We start from the raw sequence: 21,273 nt of genomic DNA, 5'->3' as shown, positions 1-21,273 counted from the left end.
GTAGGTAGTCCTGTCTCGACAGTAGTCCTGTCGAGAGTGAAATATAACTCTGGGGACTTGAGGCTAACATCCCTGTTAAGCTTTTTAAATCAGAAGTTTCAGATTAGGGGCCTATCGGCCAAAATTGGCTCGTGAAGTACATTGCTTGGCCTCCATGCTCTTGAATACGTTTTTTGGAGACAGGGTCTCACTCTGTTGCCCAGGCTAGAGTGCAGTGGCACAGTCACAGCTCACTGCAGCCTTGACCTCCTGGGCTTAGGTGATCTCCCACCTAGCCTCCTGAGTAGCTGGGACTATAGGTATGTGCCACCATGCCCAGCTAATTTTTAAATAATTTTTTGTAGAGATAGGGTCTCCTTGTGTTGCCCAGGCTGATCTTGAACTCGTGGGCTCAAGCAATCCTGCCACCTCAGCCACCCAAAGTGTTGCAATTATAGGTGTGAACCACCGCGCTGGCCTTAAATACTTTTAAAATGAATCGTTAACATTTTAAAATCAAGTGATTTCACAATCAAGTCTGGATTTGCTAGCTCTTCTTGAAATATCAGATGATCTGGAAAAAGGGACCTGAAGTCACTGATGGTTACTGGTGGGTGCAGCAGAACCGTGGCTCCCTTTAGCTGGAAATGCCCTTTCCAGTTCTCCAAAGTCCCTAACACTCCCTATTGCCTCATATGTAGTATGCTTCACTCATTTATGTCACCTGCCTGACCCATGTAGGCATTGACTTTGTAACCACTGTTTCAGAAAGGAAGGAGGAGGAGAAGAGCATGTTAGGAGACTTTGTTTGAACTTGATCTTGATAACATAGATTATATTGGGGAGACATCTCGGTGTACCAAATTCTGCCAGCCTCTTGCTCTTGGAAGCCATGGAGACCACTTCTAGCACACTTAAATCTGTGGGCATGATTATTTAAAGATCTTTCCCGGCTCATGAAGAAAACTCTTTTAGGCAGAAATCCTGCCTCAAACCCTATTTAGCGTGTGGTTACAGATAATTTGTATTTCCAAACCTCTCTGGGAAGTTTTGAATCTGGCTTTAAAAATTCTCTTTTCCCAGTGAACAGCCCTCATGATTCCCTTCTGCAGGCGAGTGAGAACCATGCCCCGACACAGCCAGTCCCTGACCATGGCACCATACTCATCTGTAAGCCTCGTGGAACAACTGGAAGACAGGATCCTCTGCCACGAGAAAACCACCGCCGCCCTTGTAGAGCACGCCTTTCGGATTAAAGATGACATTGTCAACAGTTTGCAGAAAATGCAAAACAAAGGGGGAGGTGACCGCTTGGCCAGGCTTTTCTTGGAGGAGCATATCAGAAACATAACTGCCATAGTGAAGCAACTTAATCGGGATATCGAGGTAAGGTTTGTGAAAGTCAGGTGGCGTATGTCCCTTGCCACAGAATTGCCCCATGTCAGGAGGTCACCCAAGTCTAATTCCTACCTCCTAGGCAGTAATGCGCTTAGAACAAAGCTGTCTGTCTTGTCTATTCTTAATGATCGCCAAGGAGACAGCTTGCGGAAATATCCTAATTAAATTTATTCCAGTATTTGGTAACAGTGACTGTCAGTGTTATGTTTAATCTAAATTTACCTTGCTGATTGTTAAATGACTTTATTTTGTTTGACTCTTAATGAAGAGAGGGAAGAACTAGTCAAATAGTTTCTCTCTATAATCTTTCATATCTTTGAAGACAGCTATTAAGTCAATTACTAAGGTCAGACTTTGTTACTTCAGGTTAAATGTTTCTAGTTCATACTGATTATATGTAATACAGTTTATAACTCAAACAATTTAGGCATTCGAATTGCTCCTCAGACTCCCCTTTTTATTGCTGTAGTTTTCTTTGGAATGAGACCAATAAAAGGCCAATATTGTCTATTTTTAGAATTGGTAGATTTATTGGTATTTATTGAGCAATCACAGGGACCACACAGTTTACTTCAGAAAGCTTCAGATCATTTAGGGCTTGGGTTTCCCTCACTATTCAATGTTCATATCTTTCACATGTAATGATTGAATATATGAATAATAGATATATGGCTAGATTAAGGAAAACTTTTGTTTCCTGTGATGGAGATTATATCTGAATTATGCTTCCTAAAATTAAACCTCATTTCTTTTTTTTTCCATTGTCAGATTTGTATTTATTTATTTATTTTAATGACTTTATTGAGATATAATGTAAATGTCACAAAAAGTATAAACTTAAATGATTTTTAGTAAATTTATAAAATTGTGCAACCTCAACACAATTCAATTTTAGGGTATTGCCATCACCTTCCCAAAATTCGCATAAACTTGTTTGCAGTCAAGTCCTATTTATACCCCAGCCCCAGGCAACCACTCATCTACTTTCTATCTCTAGAAATTGGTCTTTTCTAGACATTTCATATAAATGGAAACCTTACAATATGAGGTCTTTCGCATCTGGCTTCTTTCTTTCCTTTTCTTTCTTTCTTTCTTTTTTATTTGTTTGTTTTGTTTGTTTGTTTTTGTTTTGAATGCAGTCATGCAATCGTGGCTCACTGAAGCCTTGACCTCCCAGACTCAACCAATCCTCCTATGTCAGCCTCCCAAGTAGCTGGGACTACGTGTGCACTATCACGCTCAGCTAATTTTTGTATTTTTAATATTACAGGGTCCATCCATAATGTAGTTTTTTTTTTTTTTTTTTTTTGAGACAGAGTCTTGCTTTGTCACCCAGGCAGGCTGGAGTGCATGGAGTGCAGTGGCGCCATCTCAGTTCACTGCAAGCTCTGCCTCCCAGGTTCACACCATTCTCCTGCCTCAGCCTCCCGAGTAGCTGGGACTACAGGTGCCCGCCACTATGCCCGGCTAATTTTTTGTATTTTTTGGTAGAGACAGAGTTTCACTGTATTAGCCAGGATGGTCTCAATCTCTTGACCTTGTGATCCGCCTGCCTCGGCCTCCCTGAGTGCTGGGATTACAGGCGTGAGCCACCGTGCCCGGCCAATGTAGTATTTTTTGTAGAGACATGGCTTCACTGTGTTGCCCAGGCAGGGCTTGAACTCCTAGGCTCAAGTGATCTGTCTGCCTCAACCTCCCAAAGTGCTGGGATTACAGATGTGAGCCACTGTACAGCCTGTCCTCTCTTATTTAGCATAATCTTTCTGCGGTTCAGACATATCCTAGCATGTATCATATTCCTTTTTATGTCTGAGTAATATTCTATTTTCTGGATATACCACATTGTATTTATCTGTTCAGGAACTGATGGACATTTGGATTGTTTCCAGTTCCTAGCTTTTATGAGTAAAGCTGCTATGAACACTTGTGACAGGTCTTTGATGTAAAAATGTGTCTTTACTTCTCTTGGGTAAATTACTAGGAGTAGAATTTCTGGGTCTTACAGTGAGCTTATGTTTATCTTTTTAAAACATAGCCAAATAATTTTCCAAAGTGGCTATAACATTTTACAATCCCACAAGCAATGTATGAAGGTTCCAGTTTCTCTAGCCCTCAGCAATACTTGGCATTATCTTTTTTTATTGTAGTCATTCTAATGGATGTGTAGTGGTATCTCATTATGGCTTAAATTTGTATTTTCCTAGTAACTAATGATCTTGAACGCCTTTTCGTATGCTTATTGATCATTTGTATGTCTTTGTTGGTGAAATGTCTAAGTCTTCTACCCATTTTTTAAAAATTAGATTTTCTTCATTGTGGGGAAAAAAGCTACCATTTTAACCATTTTAAGTGTACAATCTAATGACATTAAGTACATTCACAATGTTGGGCAATCATTATTACTGTCTGTTTCCAGAAGGTTTCCATCATCCAAAACTGAGACTTTGTTCCCATTAAAAAGTAACCCCCCACTCCACTTTCCCCTCAGCCCCTGGTGACATCTATTCTATTTTCTGTCCTTACGAATTTACTTATTCTAGCTACTTCATATAAGTGGAATCAGACAATAATTTGTCCTTTTGTGTCTAGCTTTTCTCACTTAGCATAATGATTTCAAGGTCCATCTGTAATGTAACAGGTATCAGAATTCATTTTTACATTGGGTTATTTGTCATGTAAACATGTCGTGATAACTTATGCAAGTTTTTATGTAGTTTAGATACAATTCCCTTATCAGATATGTGATTTACAAATATTTTCTCCCATTCTGTGGCTTATATTTTCATTTTCGTAATAGTGTGTCTTTTGAAGTATGAACATTTTTAGTTTTAATGAAGTCTAATATCAATTTTTTTCTTTAATGGTTTATTCTTTTGGTGTTGTGTCTTTACAACTATTTGCTTATTAACTCAAGGTCACAAAGATTTTCCCCTATGTTTAATTCAAGATTCTCAGTTTATGCACTTAGGTCTGTGAACTATTTTGAGGTAATGTTTGTATATGGTGTGAGGTAAGGGCCTAAGTTAATTTTTTTTCGTCTTGCTATCCTAGGAAAATCTATCCTTTTCCCATTTGTCCTTTTGTTGAAAATCAATTGACCCAAAAATATAAGGGTTTATTTCTGGATTCCACTGATCTGTATGATTTTCTTTTTTTTTTTTTTTTTGAGACGGAGTCTTGCTCTGTCGCCCGGGCTGGAGTGCAGTGGCCGGATCTCAGCTCACTGCAAGCTCCGCCTCCCGGGTTTACGCCATTCTCCTGCCTCAGCCTCCCGAGTAGCTGGGACCACAGGCGCCAGCCACCTCGCCCGGCTAGCTTTTTGTATTTTTTTAGTAGAGATGGGGTTTCACTGTGTTAGCCAGGGTGGTCTCAAACTCCTGACCTCGTGATCCGCCCGTCTCGGCCTCCCAAAGTGCTGGGATTACAGGCTTGAGCCACCGCGCCCGGCCTGATCTGTATGATTTTCTTAATGTCAATACCACATTGTCTTGATTTCTAGTTTTAGAGTATATTTTTGAAATAAGGTAATATAAATTCTCCAACTATGTTCTTTTTAAAAGGTATTTTTGGGCTGTCTATGTCCTTTGCATTTTCAATTCAATTTTAGGATTAGCTTATCAGTTTATATTAAAAAGGTGACTTTGATAGACATTGCTTTGCATGTATAGATTTTAAAAAGGCTGGGTGCAGTGGCTCACACTTGTAATCCCAGCACTTTGGGAGGCAGAAGTAGGAGAATCACTTGAGCCCAGGAATTTGAGACCAGCCTGAGCAACACAGTGAGATCCTATCTTTCTCTAAAAATAATAATAACAATAATAATAAAAAGAAATGATGTGTAGATACATTTGGGGAGAGTTGCCATCTTAATACTGTGCCTGATTGTTCAAGGAACCAACTTTTGGTTTTATTAATTTTATCAGATTTTTTTTGTTTTTGTTACTAATTTTAAAATTTTAAAATTGACAGACAATAATTATATATATTATTGGGGTACATAGTGATGTTTCAATACATCTAATATTCAGTGACCGGATCAAGGTAATTTTGTGTCCTTTAACAAATTGCTATATCTCCTTCCCTTCCCCCTACCCATCCCATCCTCTAGTATTCTCTATTCTAATTTTTACTTCTTTGAGATCAACTTTTTTTAGCTTTCACATATGAGTAAGAACATGCAGTGTTTAACTTTCTGTTCCTGGCTTATTTCACATAACATAATGTCCTGCTGTTCTATCCGTGTTGCTGCAAAAGACAGAATTTTGTTCTTTTTTATGGCTGATAGTATTCCATTGTATATATATACCACATTGTCTTTATCCATTCATCCATTGTTGGACACCTAGGTTTGACTCCATATCTTGGCTATTACGGATAGTGCTGCAATAAACATGGGGTGCAGATGTCTCTTCAATATACTGATTTCCTTTCCTTTGGATAAATTCCCAGTAGTGGGATTGCTAGATCATATGGTAGTTCTATTTGTAGTTTTTTTGAGGAACCTCCATACTTTTCTCCATAGTGGCTGTACTAGTTTACATTCCCGCCAACAGTGTATAAGAGCTCCCTTTTCTCTGCATACTTGCCAGCATGTGTTACTTTTTGTGTTTTGGTATAGCCTTTATAACTGGAGTGAGATGATACTTCATTGTGATTTTGATTTGCATTTCCCTGATAGTGATATTGGGCCTTTTTTTCATATATTTGTTTGCCATTTGTATGTCTTCTTTTGAGAAATATTTATTCACATCATTTACCCATTTAAAAAATTGGATATTTTTTGCTGTTGAGACGTTTGAGTTCCTTCTGTATTCTGGATACTAATCTTATTGGATGAATAGTTTGCAGGTATTTTTCTCCCATCCTGTACGTTGTATTTTCACTTTGTTGATTGTTTCCTTTACTGTGCAGAAGCGTTTTTGTTTGATATAATCCATTTGTTTATTTTTGCTTTTGTTGTCTGTGCTTTTGAGGTCTTATTAATAAAATCTTCTCCTAGACCAGTGTCCTAAAGTGTTTCCCCTATGTTTTATTCTAGTAGTTTTATCATGTTGGGCCTTACATTTAGGTCTTTTGCACATTTGGAGTTTGTTTTTGTACAGGGTGAGAGGTGAGGGCCTAGTTTAATTCTTCTGCATATGGATGTCCAGTTTTCCCAGCACCGTTTGTTGAAGATTTGTCTTTTCCTCAATGAGTGTTCTTGGCACCTTTGTCCAAAATCAGATGGCTGTAGATACGTGGATTGATTTCTAGGTTCTCTTTTCTGTTCCGTTGTTCTATGTGTCTGGTTTTGTGCCAGTACCATGCTGTTTTGGTTACTACAACTATGTAGTGTATTTTGAGGTCTGGTAGTGTGATGCCTCTGGCTTTGTTCTTATTTATTTATTTATTTATTGAGATAGAGTCTCACTCTTTTGCCCAGGCTAGAGTGCAGTGGCATGGTATTGGCTCACTGCAACCTCAGCCTCCCAGGTTCAAGTGTTTCTCCTGCCTCAGCTTCCCAAGTAGTTGAGATTATAGGCACATGTCATCACGCCAGGCTAATTATCATATTTTTAGTAGAGATGGGGTTTCACCATGTTGACTAGGCTGGTCTCCAACTCCTGACCTCAGGTGATCCACCCATCTCGGCCTCCCAAAGTGCTGGGATTACAGGCGTGAGCCACCGCGCCCAGCCCTAGCTTTGTTCTTTTTGTTCAGGGTTGCTTTGGCTATTTGGGGTCTTTTGTGGTTCCATACAAATTTTAGGGGTTATGGTTGGGTGCAGAGAACATCCTTTCTTTTCTTTTCTTTTTTTTTTTTAATTATACTTTAAGTTCTAGGGTACATGTGCACAATGTGCAGGTTTGATACATAGGTATACATGTGCCATGTTGGTTTGATGCACCCATCAACTCATCATTTATATTAGGTATTTGTCCTAATGCTATTCCTCCCACAGCCCTCCACCCACCGACAGACCCTGGCGTGTGATGTTCCCCGCCCTGTGTCCAAGTGTGATGTCATTGTTCAGTTCCCACCTATGAGTGAGAACATGCAGTGTTTGATTTTCTGTCCTTGTGATAGTTTGCTGAGAATGATGGTTTCCAGTCTCATCCATGTCCCTGCAAAGGACATGAACTCATCCTTTTTTATGGCTGCATAGTGCCCCATGGTGTATATGTGCCACATTTTCTTAATCCAGTTTATCATTGATGGACATTTGGGTTGGTTCCAAGTCTTTGCTTTTGTGAAGAGTGCTGCAATAAACATATATGTGCATGATTTATAGTAGCATGATTTGTAATTCTTTGGGTATATACCCAGTAATGGGATTGCTGGGTCAAATGGTAATTCTAGTCCTAGATCCTTGAGGAATCGCCACACTGTCTTCCACAATGGTTGAACTAATTTACACTCCCACCAACAGTGTAAAAGTGTTCCTATTTCTCCACATCCTCGCCAGCATCTGTTGTTTCTTGACTTTTTAATGATTGCCATTCTAACTGGCGTGAGATGGTATCTCATTGTGGTTTTGATTTGCATTTTTCTGATGGCCAGTGATGATGAGCATTTTTTTAATGTATCTGTTGGCTGCATAAATGTCTTCTTTTGAGAAGTGTCTGTTCATTTCCTTTGCCCACTTTTTGATGGGGTTGTTTTTTTCTTATAAATTTGTTTGAGTTCTGTGTAGATTCTGGATATTAGACCTTTTTCAGATGGGTAGATTACAAAAATTTTCTCCCATTCTGTAGGTTGCCTGTTCACTCTGATGGTAGTTTCTTTTGCTGTGCAGAAGCTCTTTAGTTTAATTAGATCCCATTTGTCTATTTTGGCTTTTGTTGCCATTGTTTTTGGTGTTTTAGTCATGAAGTCCTTGCCCATGCCTATGTCCTGAATGGTATTGCCTAGGTTTTCTTCTAGGGTTTTTATGGTTTTAGGTCTAACATTTAAGTCTTTAATCCATCTCGAATTAATTTTTGTATAAAGTGTAAGGAAGGGATCCAGTTTCAGCTTTCTACATATGGCTAGCCAGTTTTCCCAGCACCATTTATTAAATGGGGAATTCTTTCCCCATTTCTTGTTTTTGTCAGGTTTGTCAAAGATCAGGTGGTTGTAGATCAGGTGTGGTGTTATTTCTGCGGCCTCTGTTCTGTTCCATTGGTCTATATCTCTGTTTTGGTACCAGTACCATGCCGTTTTGGTTACTGAAGACTTGTAGTATAGTTTGAAGTCAGGTAGCGTGATGCCTCCAGCTTCGTTCTTTTTGCTTAGGATTATCTTGGCAATGCAAGCTCTTTTTTGGTTCCATATGAACTTTAAAGTAGTTTTTTCCAATTCTGTGAAGAAAGCCATTGGTAGCTTGATGGGGATGGCATTGAATCTGTAAGTTACCTTGGGCAGTATGGCCATTTTCATGATATGATTCTTCCTATCCATGAGCATGGAATGTTCTTCCATTTGTTTGTGTCCTCTTTTATTTCATTGAGCAGTGGTTTGTAGTTCTTCCTTGAAGAGGTCCTTCACATCCCTTGTAAGTTGGATTCCTAGGTATTTTATTCTCTTTGTAGCAATTGTGAATGGGAGTTCACTCATGATTTGACTCTCTGTTTGTCTGTTAATAGTGTATAGGAATGCTTGTGATTTTTGCACATTGATTTTGTATCGTGAGACTTTGCTGAAGTTGTTTATCAGCTTAAGGAGATTTTGGGCTGAGACGATGGGGTTTTCTAAATATACCGTCATGTCATCTGCAAACAGGGACAATTTGACTTCCTCATTTCCTAACTGAACACCCTTTATTTCTTTCTCTTGCCTGATTGCCCTAGCCAGAACTTCCAACACTATGTTGAATAGGAGTGGTGAGAGAGGGCGTCCTTGTCTTGTGCCAGTTTTCAAAGGAAATGCTTCCAGTTTTTGCCCATTCAGTATGATATTGGCTGTGGGTTTGTCATAAATAGCTCTAATTATTTTGAGATACATTCCATCAGTACCTAGTTTATTGAGAGTTTTTAGCATGAAGGGCTGTTGAATTTTGTCAAAGGCCTTTTCTGCATCTATTGCGATAATCAGGTGGGTTTTTGTCATTGGTTCTGTTTGTGTGATGGATTACGTTTATTGATTTGCGTATGTTGAACCAGCCTTGCATCCTAGGGATGAAACCAACTTGATCGTAGTGGATAAGCTTTTTGATATGCTGCTGGATTCAGTTTGCCAGTATTTTATTGAGGATTTTCACACTGATGTGAAAATCAGGGATATTGGCCTAAAATTCTCTTTTTGTTGTGTCTCTGCCAGGCTTTGGTATCAGGATGACATTGGCCTCATAAAATGAGTTAGGGAGGATTCCCTCTTTTTCTATTGATTGGAATAGTTTCAGAAGGAATGGTACCAGCTGCTCTTTGTACCTCTGGTAGAATTCAGCTGTGAATCAGTCTGGTCCTGCACTTTTTTTGGTTGGTAGCCTGTTAATTATTGCCTCAATTTCAGAGCCTGTTATTGGTCTATTCAGAGATTCAACTTCTTCCTGGTTTAGTCTTGGGAGGGTGTATGTGTCCAGGAATTTATCCATTTCTTCTAGATTTTCTATTTTATTTGTGTAGAGGTGTTTATAGTATTCTCTGATGGTAGTTTGTATTTCTGTGGGATCGGTGGTGATATCCCCTTTATCATCTTTTATTGTGTCTATTTGATTCTTCTCTCTTTTCTTCTTTATTAGTCTTGCTAGTGGTCTATCAATTTTGTTGATTTTTTTAAAAAAACAGCTCCTGGATTCATTGATTTTTTGAAGGGCTTTTTGTGTCTCTATGTCTTTCAGTTCTGCTCTGATCTTAGTTACTTCTTGCCTTCTGCTAGCTTTTGAATTTGTTTGCTCTTGCTTTAGTTATTTTCACTGTGATGTTAGGGTGTCAATTTTAGATCTTTTCTGCTTTTTCTTGTGGGCATTTAGTGCTATAAGTTTCTGTCTAGACACTGCTTTAAATGTGTCCCAGAGATTTTGGTACATTGTATGTTTGTTCTCATTGGTTTCAAAGAACATCTTTATTTCTGCCTGCAGTTTGTCATTTACCCAGTAGTCATTCATGAGCAAGTTGTTCAGTTTCTATGTAGTTGTGCAGTTTTGAGTGAGTTTCTTAATCCTGAGTTCTAATTTGATTGCACTGTGGTCTGAGAGACAGTTTGTTGTGATTTCTGTTCTTTTACATTTTCTGAGGAGTGTTTTACTTCCAATTATGTGGTCAATTTTAGAATAAGTGCGATGTGGTGCTGAGAAGAATGTATATTTTGTTGATTTGGGGTGGAGAGTTCTGTCAATGTCTATTAGGTCTGCCTGTTGCAGAGCTGAGTTCAGGTCCTGGATATCCTTGTTAACCTTCTGTCTCGTTGATCTGTCTAATATTGACAGTGGGATGTTAAAGTCTCCCATTATTATTGTGTGGGAGTCTAAGTCTCTTTGTAGGTCTCTAAGGACTTGCTTTATGAATCTGGGTGCTCCTGTATTGGGTGCGTATATATTTATGATAATTAGCTCTTCTTGTTGAATTGCTCCCTTTACCATTATGTAATGGCCTTCTTTGTCTGTTTTGATCTTTATTGGTTTAAAGTCTGTTTTATCAGAGACTAGGATTGTAACCCCTGCTTTTTTTTGCTTTCCATTTGCTTGGTAGATCTTCCTCCATCCCTTTGTTTTGAGCCTATGTGCATCTTTGCACATGAGATGGATGTCCTGAATACAGCACACTGATGGGTCTTGACTCTTTATCCAATTTGCCAGTCTATGTCTTTTAATTGGGGCATTTAGCCCACTTACATTTAAGGTTAATATTTTATTATGTGTCAATTTGATCCTGTCATCATGGTGTTCACTGGTTATTTTGCCTGTTAATTGATGCAGTTTCTTCACAGCATCGATGGTCTTTACATTTTGGCATGTTTTTGCAATGGCTGGTACCGGTTGTTTCTTTCCATGTTTAGTGCTTCCTTCAGGGTCTCTTGTAAGGCAGGCCTGGTGGTGACAAAATCTCTCAGCATTTGCTTGTCTGTAAAGGATGTTATTTCTTCTTCACTTGTGAAGCTTAGTTTGGCTGGATATGAAATTCTGGGTTGAAAATTCTTTTCTTTAAGAATGTTGATTAGTGGCCCCTACTCTCTTGTGGCTTGTAGGATTTCCGCTAAGAGATCCACTGTTAGTATGATGGACTTCCCTTTGTGGGTAACTCGACCTTTCTTTCTGACTGCCCTTAACACTTTTTCCTTCATTTCAATCTTGGTGAATCTGACAATTATGTGTCTTGGGGTTGCTCTTCTTCAGGAGTATCTTTGTGGTGTTCTCTGTATTTCGTGAATTTGAATGTTGGCCTGTCTTGCTAGGTTGGGGAAGTTCTCCTGGATAATATCCTGCAGAGTGTTTTCCAACTTGGTTCCATTCTCCCCATCACTTTCAGGTACAACAATCAAATGTAGATTTGGTCTTTTTACATAGTCCCATATTTCTTGGAGGCTTTATTCATTTCTTTTTACTTTTTTCTCTAACCTTGTCTTCTCCCTTTATTTCATTAATTTTATCTTAAATCACTGATACCCGTTCTTCCGCTTGGTTGAATCGGCTGTTGAAGCTTGTGCATGCGTCACAAAGTTCTCGTGCCATGGTTTTCAGCTCCATCAGGTCACTTAAGGTCTTCTCTACACTGTTTATTCCAGTTAGCCATTCGTCTAATCTTTTTTCAAGATTTTTAACTTCCTTGTGATGAGTTGAAACATCCTCCTTTAGCTCAGAGGACTTTGTTATTACCGACTTTCTGAAGCCTACTCTGTCAACTCGTGAAAATCATTCTCCGTCCAGCTTTGTTCCATTGCTGGCGAGGAGCTGCAATCCTTTGGAAGAGAAGAGGCACTCTGAGTTTTAGGATTTTCAACTTTTCTGCTCTGGTTTCTCCCCATCTTTGTGGTTTTATCTACCTTTGGTCTTTGATGTTGGTGACCTACAGATGGGGTTTTGGTGTAGATGAACTTTTTGTTGATGTTGATGCTATTCCTTTCTGTTTGTTAGTTTTCCTTCTAACAGTCAGGTCCCTCAGCTGCAGGTCTGTTGGAATTTGCTGGAGTTCCACTCCAGACCCTGTTTGCCTGGGTATCACCTGTGGAGGCTGCAGAACTGCAAATATTGCAGAACAGCAAATATTGCGGAACAGCAAATATTGCTACCTGATCCTTCCTCTGGAAACTTTGTCCTAAAGGGGCAGCCGCCTATATGTGGTGTCTGTCAGCCCCTACTGGGAGATGTCTCCCAGTTAGGCTACATGGGGGTCAGGGACCCACTTGAGGAGGCAGTCTGTCTGTTCTCAGAGCTCAAATGCCATGTTGGGAGAACCACTGCTCTCTTCAGAGCTGTCAGACAGGGACGTTTAAGTCTGCAGAAGTTGTCTGCTGCCTTCTATTCAGCTATGCCCTGCCCACAGAGGTGGAGTCTATAGAGGCAGTAGGACTTGCTGAGCTGAGGTGGGCTCTGCCCAGTTCGAGCTTCCCAGCCACTTTGTTTACCTACTTGAGCCTCAGCAATGGTGGACGCCCTTCCCCCAGCCAGGCTGCTGTCTTGCAGATCGATCTCAGACTGCTGCACTAGCAGTGAGCAAGGCTCCGTGGGTGTGGGACCCTCTGAGCCAGGCACGGGAGAGAATCACCTTGTCTGCCAGTTGCTAAGACCTTGGGAAAAGCGCAGTATTTGGGTGGGAGTGCCCCGTTTTTTTGGGTAGTCTGTCATGGCTTCCCTTGTCTAGGAAAGGGAAATCCTCTGACCCTTTGTGCTTCTCGGGTGAGGCAGCACCCCACCTTGCTTCAACTCACCCTCCATGCACTGCACCCACTGTCCAACCAGTCCCAATCAGATGAACCAGGTACCTCAGTTGGAAATGCAGAAATCACCCATCTTCTGCTTTGATCATGCTGGAAGCTACAGACCGGAGCTGTTCCTATTCAACCATCTTGGAACACCCCTCTTTTTTTTTCTTTTTTTGAGACAGGGTCTCATTCTGTCACCTAGGCTGATATAATGCAGTGGCTGTGTTACAGCCTACTGCAACCTCAACCTCCTGGGCTCAGGTGATTCTTCCACCTCAGCCTCCTGAGCAGCTGGAACTACAGGTGCATGCCACCACACCCAGCTAATTTTTTGTACAGACAGGGTTTTGCCATGTTGCCCAGGCTGGTCTTGAACTTCTGGGCTCAAGTGATCCTCCTGCCTCAGCTTCCCAAAGTGGTAGGATTACAGATGTGAGTCACCACACCCAGCTGAGAACATACTTTGTGTATTTTTAATCTCTTTAAATTTTTTGAGACTTGTTTGGTGGCCTTCTTATTCTTACTGATTTTCTTTCTTTTTTTATTAGTTATTGAAATATCCAACTCTTATTGCTGAATTGTCTGTTTCTTCTTCCAGTTCTGTTGGTTTTTGCTTCATGTATTTGGGCACTGTTTTTAGGCTCATATACGTTTATAATTGCATATATCTGCCTGATGCATTGACCCTTTTGCTGTAAAAGACCCTTTTGCTCCCTGTGTCTCTTGTAATATTTCTTAAAGTCTGTTTTGTCTGATATCGGTATAGGTATTCCAGCTCCTTTATGGCTACTGTTTGCATAATTAATGTTCTTTTTTTTTTAGAGAGACCAAATCTCTGTCACCCAGGCTGGAGTGCAGTGGTGCAATCATAACTCACTGCCGGCTCAAAGTCCTGGGCTCAAGTGATCCTCCCACTTCAGCTTCTGAGTAGCTGGGACTACAGACATGTGCTACCATGCCCTGCTAATTTTTCTTATTTTTATTTTTTGTAGAGATGAGGTCTTGCTGTGTTGCCCAGGGTGGTCTTGAACTCCTGTCTCTGCCTCCCAAAGTGCTGGGATTATAGGCATGAGCCACTGTACCTGGTCTCCTTTTTTGATAATTCTCACCAAGCTTGTGCCTCTTGGCTCTGGCCTATATATATAGTTATCAGATTTCACTGTTCTTTGAGATTCTCGCATATGTTTACTAAGGACAAGGATTCACTCATAATTATATCCTAATTGAAGTGCATTTGTCTTCAGGGTTCTAAGAGTTCTAGTGTATACTTCCTATGATGTTTAAAGAAAACGACTGTGTATTTGTTAGTAAGACAGTGCAATGGATCTTTGTGGCTTTGGTGACTTATGGTATCCATTCCGATTTCTTTTGGTCACAGCAATTTGATTTCTCTTGGGATTTACCTTTCTTTCATTGGGTACAGACTGGGATGGCTAATAATCAGATTGCCTTTCCCCCATTTTAGCTAAAGGGGTTGGGGCCCATAACTCAGGCCAGAGCACTGAGACCCTCCCTTCCTGGAATTTAAAACCTGAGCAGGCTGGGCTGGGCGCAGTGGGTCATACCTGTAATCCCAGCACTTTGGGAGGCCAAGGTGGGAGGATTCGTTGAACCTGGGAGGTCGAGGCTGCAGTGAGCCATGGTCATGCCAGTGTACTCCAGCATGCGTGACAGAGGGAGATGCTACATTGAAAACTAAAACCAAACCAAGCCAAACCAAAACAAAAACCTGAGCAGGCTGATTCGAAGACTGGAAATGGCCATAGTACCTTCCTTGCAGCCACTTTGCCTGCGGGATACTGGCTAGTAGTTCCTGCTGCTTGGACCTCAGGAAATACTCTTTGTATCTTCTTCCCAACCTGCAAAACCCAGTTTCCCTGTTGATTGTGTGCTCCTTTCCCCATTCCTTTTTTTTCTTTTTCTTTTTAATGTTTTCTGGAGACAGGGTCTGGCTGTCATCCAGGCTCAAGTGCAGTGGTATGATCATAGCTCACTGAGGCCTGTTAACTCCTGGGTTCAATTGATCCTCCCACCTCAGCCTCCTAAGGAGCTGAGACTACAGGCACAGGCCACCATGCCCAGCTACTTACTTTATTTTTTGTAGAGACAGGAGTCTTGCTGCGTTGTCCAATAATTTCCATTTGCCCCCTTAAGTTAGTCAGGTCCAATTACCTGCAACTAAAGAAGTATAATGACCTCAGAGGAACGTAGAAAGTTTACAGAATTGCTGTAAATAATGTACTTGTCTTTGGACGCTGGTATCTATATTAAGAATGATCTTTTCAATTTTATTTTTGGGTGCTGAGTCAGTTTTATCCCAGAAGCTAAAAACTAAGCAACCCTAAGTTGACAACTGTACAAAATTGAAGAACCCCAACTTGAACATTTCAATTTTGAAAAGGATTTCAGATTCATCAAGAGACTGATAGCTCTGTTGCACCTAAATCTAATGAGAGGTAAAATCCAAGTGATGGGGATCAATAAGAATTCTCAGGTTCCCATCCCCTCAACCACTGGCAAAAAAGTACAGTAGGCCCCCTTATCTGTGGCTTTGCTTTCCGCAATTTCAGTTACCTGTGGCCAACCACGATCTGGAAATATTAAAGGAAAATTCCATAAATAAACAATTGATAAGTTTTAAATTGTGGGCCATTCTGAGTAGCGTGATGAAATCTCTCACTCCCCAGCCTGTGTGGGATGTGAATCCCTCCTTAGCTCACACTGTACGTGCTACCTGCCTGTTAGTCACTTAATAGATATCTTGATGATCAGATCAAAGAAACGTAGTATATGTAGGGTTTGGTACTATCTGCAGTGTCAGACATCCACAGGAAGTCTTGGAACGTGTCCCCTGCAGATAAGAGGGGGCTAAGGTATGTTACAAAAAGTACAAACTTCCACCATGCTTCATATTAGAAAATAGTGTTACTTCCCCATTCTTAGAATACCCAGCACTTTCCTGTGGGAACTCAGTTCTGTACCCTTTGCTTATGGGGGTAGGGGAAGACTAGAGATGAGAGTCAATCTATTCTGACATTACTGTCCCCTCCAGGTAAAAGCACAGTATAACTCTACCCTTAGGAAATCCTTGTCTTAATTTTTTCTGTCAACATAAGAGGTGATAGTGTTTTAGTTGCAACTGTTAGATCCAGGGAATAATTTCCTGTTTGGTAGCTGCCATGTACTACTCCAATGGCCAGAACCACTTTATTTTATTTTATTTTTTAGAGACAAGGTCTTGCTATGTTGCCCAGGCTGGTCTTGAACTCCTGGGCCCAAGCAGTCCTCTCACCTTGGCCTCCCAAAGTGTTGGGATTATAAGCATGAGCCATAGTGCCCAGCCAGAGCCATTTTAAATACATAATTTCCAACTTCAGCTGGGCCAGTGACGCTATTTAACAGTGTTTTCATTCTAGGAAGCCCTCCTTGCCAGTTCTTCTCATGCTCCTAGTTTCCTTTCCCTCAGTGTATCCTGAACACCTAACTCATGCCGCTGTTACTATAGCATTTATTGAACAGGACTAACATTGTTTCTTTACAAACCTCTCAAAAAGAGAGGAACCTTGTCTTACTCATCTTTGCGTTGTCTAGTACAATATTTGGAGTAAAATCCTATGAATGCTGTCATAGTATATTTGTGTTGCTATAACAAAATATCTGAGATTGGGTAATTTATAAAGAACAGAAATTTATTTCTCACAGTTCTGGAGGCTGGGAAGTCCAAGCCCAAGGCACTGGCATTTGGCGTCTGGTAAGATCTTCTTGCTGCATCCTCACATGGCAGGTGGAAGGGCAAGAATGACGAATCCTGTGTCCTTACATTGCAAAAAGATTGAACAGAGTGGACCCCCTTCCACAAACCCTTTTTATAAGGGCCCCAGTCCGTTCAAGGTAGAGCCCTCATGACTTAATCATCTCCCAAAATACCATGCCTCTTAATACCACCACAGTGGAGATTAAGTTCAACATGATTTTTGGAGGGGGCACCATCATTCAAACCTCAGCAAATACTTATTAAGTGAATAAATGCCCAATACAGAGTGAAGCCAGTTGTAGATATGCTAGTAGCAAAAAGGACTAGAAGAGACTGAGGTTATCAATGCAAAGAGCATCCTTTTCAGATAGGCTGAGTGAAGTGGCCTGAGGTATCAAGGCCAGTAGCGGCAGTGCTGAGAATAAATCCATGTGGCAAAACTCCAAAAATATGCTCTTTTCTACTTTACCTTTTGGAAGCTCTTCTAGAACCTCATCTTCTATAATTGACTCTCAGATGTGACAGGCTGTGCTGTTTAGCCATTCTTTGCTTTCTGAGTTTCAGGAAGAACTTGTTTATGAAACTAGATAATTCTAGCTTTATTTCTCACTGAGTTCTCCCCTGACCCATCCTTGCTTTGACGAGAGTTCACTTGAATTGCTTCGATAACTGGGTTTATCAAAAAAACTACCTAAGGAATCTAAAGTCATCAATTGTTTAGACTTCTGCTAATTATTTTTTTCCCAATTTTTTTTTTTTGAGACAAGATCTCACTCCCTCACCCAGGCTGGAGTGCAGTTGTGTGATCTCAGCTCACTGCAACCTCCACCTCCTGGGTTCAAGTGATTCTCATGCCTCAGCCTCCTGTGTAGCTGGAATTTCAGGCACACCACCACACCTGGCCAATTTTTGTAATTTTAGCAGACACAGGGTTTCACTGTGTTGGCCAGGCTGGTCTTGAGCTCCTGACCTCAGTGACCCACCAGTCTTGGCCTCCCAAAGTGCTGGGATTATAGGCATGAACCATCACCATCACGGCTGGCCTAAACATGTTTCTTTAAGATGATTTTTGAAAACTTTACAATGCAGTGAGAAAGTAATTTCAATTTTGCTGTTTTCCCAACATCAGAAACACATTTTATGTAATGGTTATTCTTGCCTTAACCAGACAGCACTCTTTTCTATTTACATATATTTTTGGAGTGTGCAATTTTGCAAGTGATGATTTCCATGATAGACAGGGAAAACTGAGTAAAATCTAAATTTGGCAAAAAATTTAGTTTGTATTTGAGTGTTTACTTTTTTTATAACTGGTAGTAACTATATATAATGACAAAGTAACAACAAGGAAGTTTAGAAATTTAAGACTCCAATGTGAAACACTAATTCTATTGATTTATATGTATTATGAACCTAAGCGTGTCTATTAGGATTAGGTATTAGGATGCTTGATGACAGATCAGAATTGCTGTCTTATAGCCAAAGTTCATTAAAATAAAATCATAATTGTCTTAGTTTAGGCTGCTATGACAGATTACCATAGACTGGGCAGCTTAAACAATAGAAATTTCTTTCTCATGATTCTGGAAACTGGGAAGTCCAAGATCAAAATGCTGGTAGATCCAGTGTCTGATGAGACCCCCTGCTTCCTGAATTGTAGATGGTTGTCTTTTTGTATCCTTACATGGCAGAGAGCAGAAGCAAGACCTTCTTTTAAGGTACTAATCCCATCCATGAGGGTTCTACCCCCATGACCTAATCACCTCTTCATCACGTTAAGGGTTAGGAGTTTAACATACAATTTCCTTTTTCTTTTTTAGACTGGGTCTTGCGCTGTCATTCAGGCTGGAATGCAGTAGTATGGTCATGGCTTACTGCAGCCTCAACCTCCTGGGCTCAAGTAGTCCTCCTGCCTTGGTCTCCCAAAGTGCTGGGATTATAGGCATGAGCCACCACGCTTGGTCAACATGTGAATTTTTGGAGGACACAAACATTCAGTCCATAACAATGATGTAGAGTAAAAATTAAAAAGCACTAAAAGGAAGTGTTCGTTTATAAGTAATATAAAAATCGGCACCAGGCACAGTGGCTCACGCCTGTAATCCCAGTACTTTGGGAGGCCGAGGTGGGTGAATCACTTAAAGTCAGGAGTTTGAGACCAGCCTGGCCAATATGGTGAAACCCCATCTCTCCTAAAAAAAATATATATGAGAATTAGCTGGGCCTGTTGCTGTGTGCCTGTAATCCCAGCTAATTGGGAGGCTGAGACAGGAAAATTGTTTGAACCTGGGAGGTGGAGGTTGCAATGAGCCAGGATCGTGCCACTGCACTCCAGTCTAGGCGACAGAACAAGACTCCATCTCTAAATAAATAAATAAATAGGGAGAGTGGGCATAATATAAAACTGATACTTGGCCAGGTGCAGTGGCTCACGCCTGTAATCCCAGCACTTTGGGAGGCCAAGGTGGGTGGATCACAAGGTCAGGAGTTCGAGACCAGTCTGGTCTACATGGTGAAGCCCCATCTCTACTAAAAATACAAAAATTAGCTGGACGTGGTGGTGGGCACCTGTAATCCCTGCTACTTGGGAGGCTGAGGCAGGAGAATCATTTGAACCTGGGAGGCGGAGGTTACAGTCAGCTGATTTCGTGCCATTGCCATCTAGCCTGGGTGACAGAGTGAGACTCTAACCCAAAAAACAAAACAAAGCAAAACAAAACAAAAGCAAAAACAACAAAACAAAGAACAAAATAACCTGATACTTGTAGTATCAGTGTTAAAGCAGAGGTGTGAAGATATTTAAATTGTATTTCAATGATGTAGAAGGTGTATTTTTTATTTATAGATTCTTGATGAATATCTTCTGTAAATTGCCTGGGTTTTTATTATGATTATTATTGCTGGTTTATGGCTGTTTTTCAGTTCATGCAGTAAAATTTTACTGGGTTATTTGATTTTTTAGAGTCATCCCTCAGGTGATTTTATATTACAAAAGTAAAGTTGAAGCCATTCTTAAGATGTGGAACTTAACTCCTAGATCCTGATAGAACTAGTCAAATTGAGATATATTAACACTGTATCTTGGCAAATTTGCCTAGATAAGTCTTTATGATTTTCTATCATGTGACTCTGAACAGTTATACACTGGAAAAAAAGTAAAATATATTATCAAACCATTACCCTATGTGATCCTCAAGAGCTAGAACAGAGTCTTACTGTTTCTATTTTTTTTTTTTTTTTTTTTGAGAGGGAGTCTCACTCTGTCGCCTGGGCTGGAGTGCAGTGGCTGGATCTCAGCTCACTGCAAGCTCCACCTCCCGGGTTTACGCCATTCTCCTGCCTCAGCCTCCACAGGTGCCCGCCACCTCGCCCGGCTACTTTTTTGTATTTTTTAGTAGAGACGGGGTTTCACCGTGTTAGCCAGGATGGTCTCGATCACCTGACCTCGTGATCCGCCCGTCTCGGCCTCCCAAAGTGCTGGGATTACAGGCTTGAGCCACTGCGCCTGGCTTACTGTTTCTATTTTTAACACCTGCCAAGGTCTAAGACACAGTAGGAGCTCAATAAATGTTTCATAATCAAAGGCTCTGGGTCTCCTTGCCCCTTCCAGAACCCTATAATTATTGCTCATATTCTTTCAGCAGATTCCAATGTCAAAACAGATGACTCTTGTATACTAGTACACAGTAAGTGCTTGATAAATGTTAAATGGGCCGGGCGCGGTGGCTCAAGCCTGTAATCCCAGCACTTTGGGAGGCCGAGACGGGCGGATCACGAGGTCAGGAGATCGAGACCATCCTGGCTAATACGGTGAAACCCTGTCTCTACTTAAAAATACAAAAAACTAGCCGGGCGACGTGGCGGGCGCCTGTAGTCCCAGCTACTCGGGAGGCTGAGGCAGGAGAATGGCATAAACCCGGGAGGCGGAGCTTGCAGTGAGCTGAGATCCGGCCACTGCACTCCAGCCTGGGTGGCAGAGCAAGACTCCGTCTCAAAAAAAAAAAAAAAAAATGTTAAATGGAAGAATTTATTGTTTTAATACATCTCCATCCACAGTCTCTGTTAGCAGTTTGCCTTGTGATATGGAGAAGCTTATCAATTATTTATTCCTCAGAAACTTTCCACAAATGATCATCATAATTATTAATTTAGAGGAAGTAATATAGTCAACTATGAATTATACATGTCTGAGTTATCCATACTGTCTTTGGTTTAAGCCATTATCAATCCCTGGAAGCCGAGCCCTGGTGAGAAGTCCATGGTCCTTTTACTGGTGGTAAACTTTCCCTTCCAAGCCAGTTTGATGGCTGGGGGAAGTAGTTTGG

The 21,273-nt window shown here is 40.8% G+C and overlaps 1 protein-coding gene across 14 annotated transcripts in view; it reads left to right on the top strand.

Moving 5' to 3' along the window:
• Positions 1-21,273, top strand: part of FAM81A (family with sequence similarity 81 member A) — a 163,891-nt gene that overhangs the window by 91,661 nt on the left and 50,957 nt on the right. For 13 of the 14 annotated variants that reach the window (XM_033189921.1, XM_033189927.1, XM_033189920.1 and 10 more), the window contains one exon: positions 1,092-1,365. In XM_033189921.1, the coding sequence (XP_033045812.1) occupies positions 1,092-1,365 (274 nt within the window). Of the gene's footprint in view, positions 1-1,062; positions 1,366-21,273 lie in introns of all 14 variants that reach the window. The other variant, XM_033189934.1, reaches the window with a different exon arrangement.

The sequence above is a fragment of the Trachypithecus francoisi genome, unplaced genomic scaffold, assembly GCF_009764315.1.
Source record: "Trachypithecus francoisi isolate TF-2019V2 unplaced genomic scaffold, Tfra_2.0 Lachesis_group3, whole genome shotgun sequence".
NCBI classification, from domain to species: Eukaryota; Metazoa; Chordata; class Mammalia; order Primates; family Cercopithecidae; genus Trachypithecus; species Trachypithecus francoisi.
The sequence above is the reverse complement of the archived record's forward strand: the minus strand, read 5'-3'. Positions and strand labels throughout refer to the sequence as shown.